The sequence below is a fragment of the Colias croceus genome, chromosome 2 (genome assembly GCF_905220415.1).
Source record: "Colias croceus chromosome 2, ilColCroc2.1".
Lineage (NCBI taxonomy): Eukaryota > Metazoa > Arthropoda > Insecta > Lepidoptera > Pieridae > Colias > Colias croceus.
Window position 1 is genome coordinate 2,591,386 of NC_059538.1, and position 13,797 is coordinate 2,605,182.

At 33.5% G+C, this 13,797-nt stretch overlaps 1 protein-coding gene across 1 annotated transcript in view; it reads right to left on the reverse strand.

Annotated features, from left to right (window-relative positions):
* Positions 1-5,653: 5,653 nt before the first annotated feature.
* The window catches only part of LOC123705409 (arrestin homolog), an 88,386-nt gene continuing 80,242 nt past the window's right edge, over positions 5,654-13,797 (reverse strand). Inside the window, exons 10-11 of the mRNA XM_045654159.1 lie at positions 7,611-7,752; positions 5,654-7,219 (exon numbers count right to left, since the gene is read on the reverse strand). Coding sequence (XP_045510115.1) covers positions 6,684-7,219; positions 7,611-7,752 — 678 coding nt within the window. The 3' untranslated portion in view covers positions 5,654-6,683. The remainder of the gene's footprint in view (positions 7,220-7,610; positions 7,753-13,797) is intronic.

Below are 13,797 nucleotides of genomic sequence, written 5' to 3' on the forward strand. Positions count from 1 at the left end.
TATTTGGAACAAAATAATATGCCTAGTATCTTCAGAGCTTATTTGGAACAAATAACTTACTATAATAGTGGTAACTGATATGATAGCTTTTGTAAGGATACATACACCCGCGCGAAATTGGGGCGGGCGGGCTATTGAATCGAATAACAATTCAATTCCTACCAATAGTAGTATTTTAATAGAAATTCTTACAAGTAATCTGAATTTTGTTGTGCGTCATAAATTGATTTCTCTTTATAATAATGTATCTATGCAATGTTCTTTTACCCTTATTGTAAATCTAAAGTCAAACATTTATTTATTCAATTAGACTTCTTGTAGAAGCACTTTTGAATCGTCATAACATTTTTTTACATTTACCACCGATCAAAAAGTAATTCTCTTATAACATTTAATAGTCATACTTATATACAGTCACTAGCTGCGCTCCGCGGTTTCACCCGGGTGGCTCCGCTCCTTGCTGGCCTTAGCATGATGATATTTAGCCTAGAGCCTTCTTCAATAAACCTATCTAAACCGAAATTTTTTTTCAAATCGGACCAGTAGTTCCTGAGATTAGCGCGTTCAAACAAACAAACATACAAACTCTTCAGCTTTATAATGTTAGTACAAATAAGAAGACTCTACAACGGCAATACATCTCCAGTCTATCTTGCATTTCTTGCATTTATTGAACACTTTAATTACGTCAACATATACGATGTATTCAAATAGCCAGTACAACAAGCTCAGTAACAATATGAATTATATAAACCTGCAAACTCGACCACAATCCTGCAGCTTTGAGTCTAATTGTGAAGGGCTATAACAATGGATTGATACAAGATCTCTTCAAACGGAATAGTAGTTGAAGGGTTATTAGAATGCAGGGAATTATTGTCGATACATATAATAATTTAGTTGAAATATTATGTTTGTTTCCTTTAAGAATATAGCAATTTTAATAAATAACAAATAATAATAATAAATATCCAGGACAACATATAACATTCACACACGGTACGATCCTATATTAAGCTTTCGCTTGTGTTATGGAAACAAGATGGCAACATATTTTATAATTACATATATAATTTTAAATCAATTCCTATATATAGATAACTAGGTTTCCGCCCGCGGCTTCACCCGCGCAGTTAAAGAAAAACCCGCATAGTTCCCGTTCCCTTGGGATTTCCGGGATTGCGTCATTTTCCCGGGATAAAAAGTCGCCTATGTCCTTTCTCGGGTATCAAAATATCTCCATACCAAATTTTATAAAAATTGGTTCAGTAGTTTAGGCGTGATTGAGTAACAGACAGACAGACAGACAGAGTTACTTTCGCATTTATAATATTAGTATGGATTAACACCCAAAGACTTTATGTTACAAGTGTTTGTTTGTATCACAGGGAATCGTAACCACAATTTCTTAGTAGTTCGCTTAAAACAAACAAACGAAGTTATCAAAATAATGGCCTGGTCAATTATCTTCAATTCTTCAGAGACTTTATTCAAAATTAAGATAAAATGAGACTTTAAACAAAATGAAAAAGCACGTAACATTAATAAAATAGCATAGACTAAAATACTACAATCCAAGACAATATTTAGCTCTAAGCTCTGATTCTCAGTTAACTCAGTGTCTAGGTACTGGATTAAAACTTAAGCTTTTACTCGTTGCCTTTGCAAAATCAAAGCCATTCAGCTTAGTTAATTAGCTATAGTTTTAAGTACCTACTACAGAAACTTATTCTCTTTCGACTTTATCTTTATTATGTGTTGGATTCGCTGGCAATTCGCCAAGTATTACGAAATCGTTTAGAATGCCCGAACGTTCACTGTCTGAGATGTTTAGTGATTCAATCGCAAAGGATTTTATTCAGTTTTGTACGGGGCATTTACGAGACAATCTTTTTGATTGGCTCATTTATGTATTTGGGTGGAATGAACTGGAATACATTTGTACGCTAGATGTAGCGAAGTGGTGCTTGCGAGAATGTTTTTCTTTTTGCGTCATTACTTTACCCAAACTTTACCGATAGATTGTAAGGAATATTTTGACACTGGTATTTTCTCAAACTTGTCATACATGTTTAGCATAAAAATTAAAATGTGAGCGCTTGTTATAATTATGTTAAAACTTATTACTTCAATAACGGGATACCAAAAATTATTTTTTTCGCTTGATTTGTGTTTAGTAAAATACATATTATGTCATACAAAATGTATGGTTTCATCAAAAAAATATTTTTCATCCCCATATCGTGTTCACCCACCAAATCGTTAAAATGAAAAGTTGTTTTTTTGTGTCGTTTAATATATTATTGTACAATTTACATACATATACATAATATTACATACAACACATACACATCTGTTGAGGTACTACAAATTGTGTTGTAGGTACATTATCACGGTCCTACGTTCAGAAATTGCTAAAATCACAAGTTCAAATACTGTAGAGCAAAAATATTACGTACCTAGTATTTTCTGTCCAAATGAAACAATATTTTATAAGAAGATGTGGAGGTAAGAAAGGTATAATTGTATCATTAGTACGACCAAATAATTCTTTTGCTAACTTAACAATATTAGTAATATGATCAAAGCATCTTTTTCGACATAAATTACTTTATTTTCTGATAAAGTACAAAACTTATGCTTTTTCTTATATATAAGAAATGTAAACGATTCTTTTTAGCTACCTTGTGAAATCAACTATTAATGTAACAATGATATTTAATTACCAGCACTTTGATGTGGCAAAGTAATACAGTTCAATGAACTGTGAAACTTGTCGTATATTATTTTAATCGCTATGAAGGTTTTAATAAATAACTTGCGTAGTGAAAGTTTCAGTTGAGTTGAGTTAGCGTGTCTCAAAGACGACATTTTCAAAGGCTTTCGCGAAGTATATTAATAGCATAAGTTTAGAAATAAAGTTTTATCTCTGTGTGTGTATATAATACAGAGGTTATGTGTTCAATCTCTAGGGACATAAAATTGCTTCTAGTAGAAGAAACAATTTTTAGGGTGTTCATAATCCGTGTGCATAGAAAAGGATTTTTTGTGAAAATTAAGAGAATTTAGAATTAAAGTTTTGAGGCTGAGGATGATGTGAATAACTAAAAAGCACATATGTTTAAAATCGCTCTAAAAATTCCTAATAAAGTTTCTTTGAAGTTTTTCAATTGCTATAAGTCCTAAAAATACTGTGGAGAAACTTGTATACTTATCTAATTTAATTTTTATCAAGAAAATACGTAGATATCGAAAAGAAAAATGGTACAATGAAAAATGATGTTGATAAGAATTATGAATTCAGATTTATAACCACAGTATTACAATTATAACCTTTTGTGTCCGTAAAATTTTGAACTTACGCCAATATTCTAATAAATAATATCTGAAAAATCTTCTTTCTTTATTTCTTACCTAGTTGTGCCCCGCAGTTTTACCCGCAGTGCTCCGCTCCTGTTAGCCTTGTTGTGGTGGTATATTAATATAGCCTTTCTCGATAAATATAAATTATAAAACAAACAATAACATTATTTTATTTTCATGAAAAGGCTTCAAGTTTGAGTCAGAGTTATATAATAAAGGCTAGTCACGTAGCGTGGCCTGTGAAAGTGAAATATTCAATGCACGTTATAGAATAAATAATATTGTCATGTATTTTATGATATACTAGCTGTGCTCCGCGGTTTTACCCGCAGTGCTCTGTTCCTGTTGGTCGCGTGATGATATCCTTCCTCGATAATGGGGCTATCTAACACCGAAATAATTTTTCAAATCGGACCTGTGTAGTTCCTGAGATTAGCGCGTTCAAACAAACAAACAAACTCTTCAGCTTCATAATATTAGTAGAGATAATATGGAATCACAGGAAAATAAAACAAATAGATACATTTCGTACACATTTATTACAATTTCATCTACGTACATAAAATATATCGTCGGTAAAGAAAAAGGAAAATATTTTGTATTAGTTTATGAAAATCGTGTATATTTACAATAAGTGCTGTCTACTTGAAAACAATGGTTTAAACCGCTTAAAAATAGTTAAATTTATACATTGACTACAATTTAGTAAGCGTAGTTTGTAATCAGGCATTACCGGTATTTACCGGTTACGATTTTACGATTATTTTTAGCTAATACATTACTATTTTACACGTGCCAACAAATGCGTAAAAAATATGTTAATATTATATAATAATAATTATGTAACCAGCATTTATACATTTAACTATTATCAAATTGTGGAGTAATTAAAATGTATTGTAAAATTGAATTATAAGCTTAATATGACCCACGGTCAAAACTGTATTTTTCAATATTTTTGCAAGCGTTAGTTCTACAATAATATCACCAAAACATTATTTTACAAGACTTTATGACAAATATTTTCAGTGGTATTCAAAACAGACATATAAAAAAATTATAAGAAAATAAGATAAAGTAATACAAAGTTTACGCCATTTTGTTTTCAAAGAAGGTTATATTGAAAAAGTTGAAGTTTGCAATTCGCAAACTGACTTCGGAATTGGATGTTTTTATCGTCCGAGTTACGACCGTTGCAAGTAAATGGATTCAAGTGGATTACTTTTTTTTCATCATTTATAGAATTTATTTGTATATACTTATTCCAAATGAACTAAATAAATCTTATTGAAGTGAATCTTCACGTCACATCATGGTGTAAGCCGTAAGGCGACGATTTTGAATCTTGCCAAAGAAGTTTCACTTCTGAATCGTGTGCTCGGCAGTTGGCACATACGCTCATTTTTATTATTTATCAATATTTAATGTGAAAATATTCTATTATTTTAAATTAATTTGTGAAAAACTCAGAAAAAGCTATTTTCTAGGACATAGAATAAAAGTTAAAAATTAGGAACACCCAAAGGTACGACTAAAACATTGAGGTTGCTAAAAATTGACCTAGTTTCTAGTAAATTTTGGATAGCACAAAGTTTTTAATTAACCTATACTTTCTATGATTTTACCTCTGAAATGTCATTTATTAAACCCAGTTGGAAATATATGTTATCTTCTATTTGCATGTCAATAATGCCACAGAATATATATTTTTATAATTAGCGACGCTTAAGTTCCCAGTTTAGTTCTTTACAAATCGTATCATCACCTAGTTCTTTAACTACTTAATCTACTTTCTTATTCATTAAATCTTGCTCCAAGAGCATTGCATCGTTTTATGTATGCAATAAAAGTTTTCATTCATGCATTTATCTTTTAAACTCTGCGTTAAACTTATCTTCTATAGGATTTACTTTAAAATTAATTAAATTTTAATGACTTATTTCAATTTGGTAATGCTGTGTATAGCAGCATTGAGCTTATGATAATTATGTACATGTTGACTAGAATAACAAACTTCGATTGACATTGACAAGTCTTTTAAATTTTTTGAATTAGTCTATGTGCAATATGTAATTTTTTTCTTAATCATATGATTGGATAATGAAATAAAAGCACACCCCGGACACTCCATACAAAATTATCGTTTTGACAGTCACACTGTAGAGACTGCAAATGTGTGTGATAACGCTTTATGGTTGGCACATTTGTGACTAGCGTAAAAATAATTCGCGTTTTTCTGATGAAATACATCCGTAAACAGCACAATATCTAACCATTTTCTACGAAAACGATAATCACAAATCCAAAATAATAAAATTACTTTAAGTCAATTTGATTAATGTTGTCAATCTTCGTTGCGTATCGTCCTTGTAGAAAAATGCGGACCATTTTTAGGCTGATCGTGCGGGGTGAGGTAAGTGTTTAATTTTGGCGGGAGGCGTAGAGTGTCCGTTCTGTAGCGTTTAGCTACTATTATGTATTCTGTGATAAAAGGTTACACTTAGGGCTGATTTTTCAATCCTTGGTTAAAACTCATTCATCGAATAACGTATTAAACTACCATTTCAAAAATATATTCGAATTGTCCGTATAATTGACAATCTGTAAGTGTTAGAAGTTTTGAAACAAATAGAGGATGTTGTTTAAGAAGTTTCCAAAATTAGTATACTGATGAATGTATACTGACTGTTTATGTTAAAACTAAAGACAAATTAGAAATTTGTTGATCTTGACTAAAAGCCCGTTAAGTGAAAATTGTAATCACTGAACTGAAACATGAATTCTAATGAGTCCATTTAGTGAGAGTTAAAGCAAGTGACCTTGTTGTGTAAGTTTAGTAAATTCAGTGATATCGTAGTTTGAGTATAGTCACAAAATCAGTGTAGATTTTTATCATAAATATAATTTATCTGAAACATTGAGGAAAGATATACAAAGGCTCTTACTCTTATTAGGTATATCAAAATTTATCTACAATACATTATTAATTTCTGTTGACTGTGCATTATATAATGTAATGAAGGAAACATCTTAAATTACTACTTTTAAATATACATAATTAACATACTATGATTTCCAGCAATATAAATACAGTATTAACAAATAAAACATCATACACACTAGAAATATACAATACTACACTAACTACTGACTTACTACGATTGCCGGCGTCGATCTATACAACACACGGCTCTCTTTAAATTCTCCGCAAAACCACCTCTATGCATTTGGACCTCAACTTTACAAGCCTGTATAGCGTTGATCATGTGCTCTGACTCAGTCTTTTCACCCTGCCTAGTGTCAACAAACTCATCGTCGGATCACGTATCAGAACCGGGATATTTCTCTATGAGATCCAATTCTTCGTCATTACGTTTCACTGTTGGTATTTCTCGCTGCCCAGTTACTTTGACTGGTCTGTCTATTTGATTCTCAATATTCACAAGAACGTCGGCTATACATCGATGATCTTCTGGTGATTTCTCTTCGCCGTCCTCGAAGGCGGTGTTCTGTGTGCCATCACGGTTGTTGTTCTGTTTATCCTTTTCTTCTGCTTTGCTTTCGTCTTCTTCGCTGTTCTCTTTGCCTTCGAGTATCATTTTGTGTGTCGCTTCTTCTATGACGCTGTCGGTTGGGGCTTCGTTGATACATGAGTGTGTGAGTGTGAATGGCAGTTTCACGGACACTTCTCCACCAATGGGGCCAAGAGTGAGTTTTACTTTTACGTAGTATGATACGTAAATAGCGAATACGTTGCGATCTTCAGGCGAATTTGGGTTGCATAGAACTGTTGAAGCCAGGCTGGCGCCAGATTTTGAGTAGGAATCTTCAAGTGCTATCCAATTTTTGGTAACTCCTGCAAACAATAATTTAAATTAGGCAGGCATAACTATATTTGTTTATATATTGCAGGATCATCTCAAAATCAAAATTCTGTTTACTAAAGTATAAAAAATAAAATATTTAATGATTTAATTAAATTCCTTTTTAAGAGTTTGTAAAAGCGAATTTATAAATTATTAAATTCGCATTTAACGAACACTCACAGAAGGGAGTTTATGGATTATGTTAATAAAATGAGGTACATAATAAATTATTCCACCAGCATTGAAGTACTTGGAAAATATTTTACTTTTTACGACTATTTCCTAGAAATTTGTCTTGCAGAACACGTGTTATCTATAAAAAGGGTGTACAAAACGAACTGTGCACAAGTATATGTCAAAGAAAATAGTTGAATTATTCACCTCTATATGGAGTCAGGGAGTACGTGTCCTTGTGGGTTTGGTTCGGTAATATCGGAGTGCCGTCCCCTCTCAGCAGAGCGACTACGTTCTTGAACTTTCCGTTGGAGAACATACATACATCCACATGCTGGATTATGAGGACCTATAACAAGATACATGTGCTTGAAGAATAAAGTAACTTAAAGTCTTACACATTTAGTAAATAAAGTTTAGATTAACAGTTATTCAATTTTGATATTTTTTTTTAAAACTATAATGTCAAAATTCCTATTTTTTGAGTTCTCAAAGTACGTATTTAGTTATAAGTATGACTCGACTACATCATTATTAGTAACGCCTGAATCAATATTTGAAATTCAAACCATAATACGTAGATTGTCCATATCAAAGTGTGAGCACACAAAACATTAACGACCTATTAAGTATTAATATACAGAAAGCATTTCCGAACCTTTGTATACAACTACGAGTTACGATGAATATCTCCGTATATTCAGGGTTCTAATATTAAACTAGATATATAAGATGATTGAATCTCAAACTCATTATCCATTGAAGTGATCAATTAATCACCTCAAAGAGGTTTCCAGGGATAGGTTTTGTCCCTGTAAGTATTAATTAACGTAACAAATGATAGTGTCGAGTGTTGTGGTGTCAACAGCCTATTTATCATCAGATAACATTGTATGTAATTTGAAGGTTAGCTGATGTAAGGGACAGCTAAATTGATGTAGAAATGAGTTCGGCTCAACAGCGAGTTAAGGCTTTTACATGCGCTAATAACCTTGAGCATACTTGACGGATCTCAAACCTCTCACCCTGCACCTTCTTTTTTCCTCGCATTTTGTATTTAAAAAGATACTAATCAGTGAAACAAAAAATCCTCGTCAGGGACTGTTGTGTAACTGATAATTTATTAAACATAAAATTTTCAGAGCTCTAAGTCAGCAGGTTACGAAGTTTATAGAGTATTTGCGGAAAAATCGATGACTACGGCACATTTTTTTTCTAGAAATCTATTAACTTTGGAAAAAAGTCCTCGCAAGCAATTAAAGATCAAAGACCATCCTATTTTATATATTTTTTTCGGTATTGTGCTTTATGTTGTAGTTTGTACCAGACTTTATAGAGGTTCAACCTCTATAGTCGAAATTTCCGGGTAACGCCTTAGTTAGTATTTGAGTTCGGAGAAATAGGACTGTTAGTTTTCTGATGTTTTGTTTGAAATTATAAATAATAAAATAAATAATCGAAGAAAATCGTTTTTAATATTGTTTTGGACATTGGTGGTCAAAGTTTGATTGTTATGTATATAGAGTTCTGAATTGAACATGGTCAAAAATTATACAAGTAGATTTTTACAAGGCAATTTATTTGTACCTAAATACCCGAGAACATCATGGATATTGGTACAAAAGTATAGAGATAAAATAATGAAATGGAAAAACCAGTAAAGTTTTTACCTCTACCAGTAAAGTATTTCAAAACTCTACCGGCTTTGTGACATAATAGTTTAAAAGTTTTTATTTGATAATAAAGTGATTCTCAACTGGGTTCTGTCATTGCTATATTCGAGTTTGAAATAACTTTTAAATTATTACATGAGGTGGAAATCGTACCACGCTGAGCTAAAAACTGCTCAATTTACCACAGAACTACATCTTTTGTACACAAGGTCAACGTAAAGTTTTACCGTTTGAAGTTTTAAAAATAAATGTAATAAAATCCACGTTTTATGGTATTTGATTATTTTATTTATACCCACGTTTTAAATACTTTTAGTGAAATCATTTTCATGTATTAATAAGAATAAGTATTCATCTATATATAAAAATGAATCGCAAAATGTTAGAGTAAACGTAAACATGTACTACGGGCGACGCCGGGGCGGACCGCTAGCTTTAAATAAATTTATTTTCATGTTACCATTACCTCCATTGTAAGTATTAATCGATTTTTATTTTGGCTTATACATTAATCATTGTACACAAAATCGAATTTCCATTCTCTTTTCAGTTCGAACGTGAGCTTGTAAACAAATAAAATAACATAGAAATAACCCGAGCAACTAAAATAAAAGCTGACTGAGTTTCCGTTTACTACCTATCAATCATATACTGTGCCAACATACGTGTTACGAACTACATGTTTCATTTCCATACTGTAGTGTTATGTGGTAGTTAACTGAAGTAATTTTGTAACGGTAGTAAAATGGGGAATATAGAAATATATTGTAACGGTAGTAAATTTGCATATATTTATTTAAAGCAGTATAAATATTAATAGGTTTTAATATTTCGGTATATCTTACACTTGTGTTGCAAGTGAATGTAAACGGTAGTCTTCTTTTACAGAAACTTAAACAGTCCTGTTTTTAATACGTTTATGCATAACATGCTTCCCGAATCTGTGTTCCCCGCCGAGTACAATATGACCACAGCTTTATAAGAGGCGAGATTGTGGCCAAGCACTTTCCTACCAGCAGTAAATAAATAAAAGTTTGTTAATTAGTCCGTGTTTTGTTATACTGTAGGTGGCCTACATGTTCCTTTGCTTGCTCACACATAAAATATATGTTGATTGTGCAATTTGTACGTTGTTCGCAAAAAGCTTTTCGTCTGACTTGTTATGTCCTTCTATACGTTATTCAAGTATTGTTTTCGTGACAAAGTGGCATGTCCTTTGCCAAGGTCTTTTTGTCTATATATATATCCTAATTAGTCCCAAACTTATTAAGCGGTCTAAACACGACAACTCTACTAACGAGACATACCTTCTAGTAAGAAATAAAAATATTTTATTATATAGGTATGTGCATTCTATATTCTTTTTCACAATATGCACCTTAGAACTTTGTTAAATTTAAATTTAGGAATTGGAAAATATATTTCTTAATCGCCCACACAAAGTATACGTAGGTACCTATATGTATATTATAAATGAACAGGCCGATTCAATCTGTCTTGTATTATGTATTCTTTGATACAGTGCCAATAGTTAAGCCCTTGAAAGTAGCTTCCAAGGCTTCTAGTTCGATAATTTATAAAAATCAAAGCCTGCATGATGATGTCAGAGTACAAAACAAAGTCGGTTTTCGTCATTTCTGTGTCTATATGGATCCTTAAAACTACGCACCAGATTTTGATGAAGACCTTTTTTATAGACAGAGTGGATCTAAGGTAGGTTTAGATAAGTATATTCATAGGTTTTAGACAGAAAGCGGGCGAAGCCACGGGCGGACAATAGTACTAAATAAAGCATTTAATATTTCACCATTTATTAATTCATAAACCGTATTATACGAATTAATCCAGTAATTCACACACTTGAAACAATTGATTCAGAGCGATATCGGTTGTGACCCGAATTCGAGAAATTCGGTTTGAGGTAATACAAACCAATTCGTATAGCTCTTATTAAAGCTGGCTTATTGTTAACTGCGGAATCATTAAGAGATTGAGGTGAATATGGTTGAGATTAAAATCAATAATCGTTTGAATTTATAAATTTCATAAGCTTGACTCGTGTGGGAATATTACAAAGGAATTCTTAGCATTATGGTTGAGATTTTGGCACTAGTTTCAGTGAGTCAGGCTTCGAGATGACTTACGACATGCTTACGACTTTGTGCCTATTGTGTTTCTGTTTAGAATATAGACCTACTAGCTTACCACCCGCGGCTTCGCCCGCTTTGACTTAAACCTAATAAATTATATACTAAAACCTCTAATCACTATATCTATTAAAAAAAACCGCATCAAAATCCGTTGCGTAGTTTGAAAGATTTAGGATTTTTGAAGGATTTTAGGGACATAGGGACAGAGAAAGTGACTTTGTTTTATACTATGTAGTGAAGTAATTATAGAACCGAGAACATTACTGCGAGGGAACGTAAAGATTTTTATTGTTTCTATTTTTATTAAATGCACAGTAATACCCTGAACTTACGCGATAGGCTAGGCTAGGATAGCGCGTACCTAAGTTAGGTTGTATCATAATAATATATGAAACCAGGGCCGGACCGTGAACTTGTGGGGCCCTGGGCTGAAACTACCCAGGGGCCTTTTTTTTTTGGAAATGTTTATATTTTCTTAATACTTACTTTCGCAATTTTGTTATTTTAACATATTCAAATTTGATTTTAAATCGTTTTATTAATTCAGGAGTCTATCGCGGACAAACAAAGTACCTAACACGTAATTTTTTTATACATATTTAGATAATAAAAAAATAATAAAATAATGTTATTCATCCATACTAATATTATAAATGCGAAAGTAACTCTGTCTGTCTGTCTGTTACTCAATCACGCCTAAACTACAGAACCAATTTGCATGAAATTTGGTATAGAGATATTTTGATACCCGAGAAAGGACAAAGGCTACCTTTTATTGCAAAATATGTACCACGGGCGAAGCCGGGGCAGACCACTAGTTTATTATAAATTAGTAAAAGAATCTGACAGTTATGTTATTTAAATAATAATTTAGAAATTAACCTTTCTCCATTTTTGTGCTGCAAATTCTTTTATTGGTCACATTGCAAGTCTTTTGTTAGATCACAATGTAAATAAATATGTAAATAGTAGTAAAACGTAAATAGTTATATATTGACACCCTAAAAGTTGTCTCAAAACCTACATATGGTAGGGTCTAAGCAACTATTTAATTTCAAGGTCAAATGAACATTCAAAATGAAAATTCCCGGAAAATGTCTGGAAAATATCCGGAAAATGCCTGGGAAATATCCGGAAAATGCCTGGGAAATGCCCGGAAAATGCCCGGAAAATATCCGGAAAATGCGTGAAAATGTCCGGGAAAAGTGTGGAAAACGCCTGGAAAATCCTCGGAAAATGCCAGGGAAAAGCCTGGAAAATATCCGGGAAATGCCTGGGAAATATCCGGAAAATGCCTGGGAAATATCCGGAAAATGCCTGGGAATTTCCCGGAAAATGCCTGGAAAATCCTCGGAAAATGCCAGGGAAAAGCCTGGAAAATATCCGGAAAATGCCTGGGAAATGCCCGGAAAATTCCCGGAAAATATCTGGAAAATGCGTGAAAATGTCCGGGAAAAGTGTGGAAAACGCCTGGAAAATCCTCGGAAAAGGCCTGGAATATCCTCGGAGAATGCCATTTTCCGGGCATTTTCCGGGCATTTCCCAGGGATTTTCCGGATATTTCCCAGGCATTAACCGGATATTTTCCAGACATTTTCCGGGAATTTTCATTTTCCGGGAAATACCTGTAAAGTAATAAGTACACCTCCCCTGTATTCCGGGGATTTCCAGGCATTTTCCGAGGATTTTCCAGGCGTTTTCCACACTTTTCCCGGACATTTTCACGCATTTTCCGGATATTTTCCGGGCATTTTCCAGACATTTTCCGGATTTTCATTTTCCGGGAAATACCTGTAAAGTAATAAGTACACCTCCCCTGTATTCCGGGGATTTACAGGCATTTCCCGAGGATTTTCCAGGCGTTTTCCACACTTTTCCCGGACATTTTCACGCATTTTCCAGGCATTTTCCGAGGATTTTCCAGGCGTTTTCCACACTTTTCCCGGACATTTTCACGCATTTTCCGGATATTTTCCGGGCATTTTCCGGGCATTTCCCAGGCATTTTCCGGGAAATTCCCAGGCATTTTCCGGATATTTCCCAGGCATTTTCCGGATATTTCCCAGGCATTTTCCGGATATTTTCCAGACATTTTCCGGGAATTTTCATTTTCCGGAAAATACCTGTAAAGTAATAAGTACACCTCCCCTGTATTCCGGGGATTTCCAGGCATTTAAAACGCTTTTCCCGGACATTTCACGCATTGCCCGGATATTTTCCGGGAATTTTCCAAGCTTTTCCCTGGCATTTTCCGAGGATTTTTCCCGGCATTTTCCGAGGATTTTCCAGGCGTTTTCCACACTTTTCCCGGACATTTTCACGCATTTTCCGGATATTTTCCGGGAATTTTCCGGGCATTTCCCAGGCATTTTCCGGATATTTCCCAGGAATTTTTCGGATATTTTCCAGGCTTTTCCCTGGCATTCTCCGAGGATTTTCCAGGCATTTTCCGAGGATTTTCCAGGCGTTTTCCACACTTTTCCCGGACATTTTCACGCATTTTCCGGATATATTCCGGGAATTTTCCATTCATTTCCCAGGCATTTTCCGGGAAATTCCCAGGCATTTTCC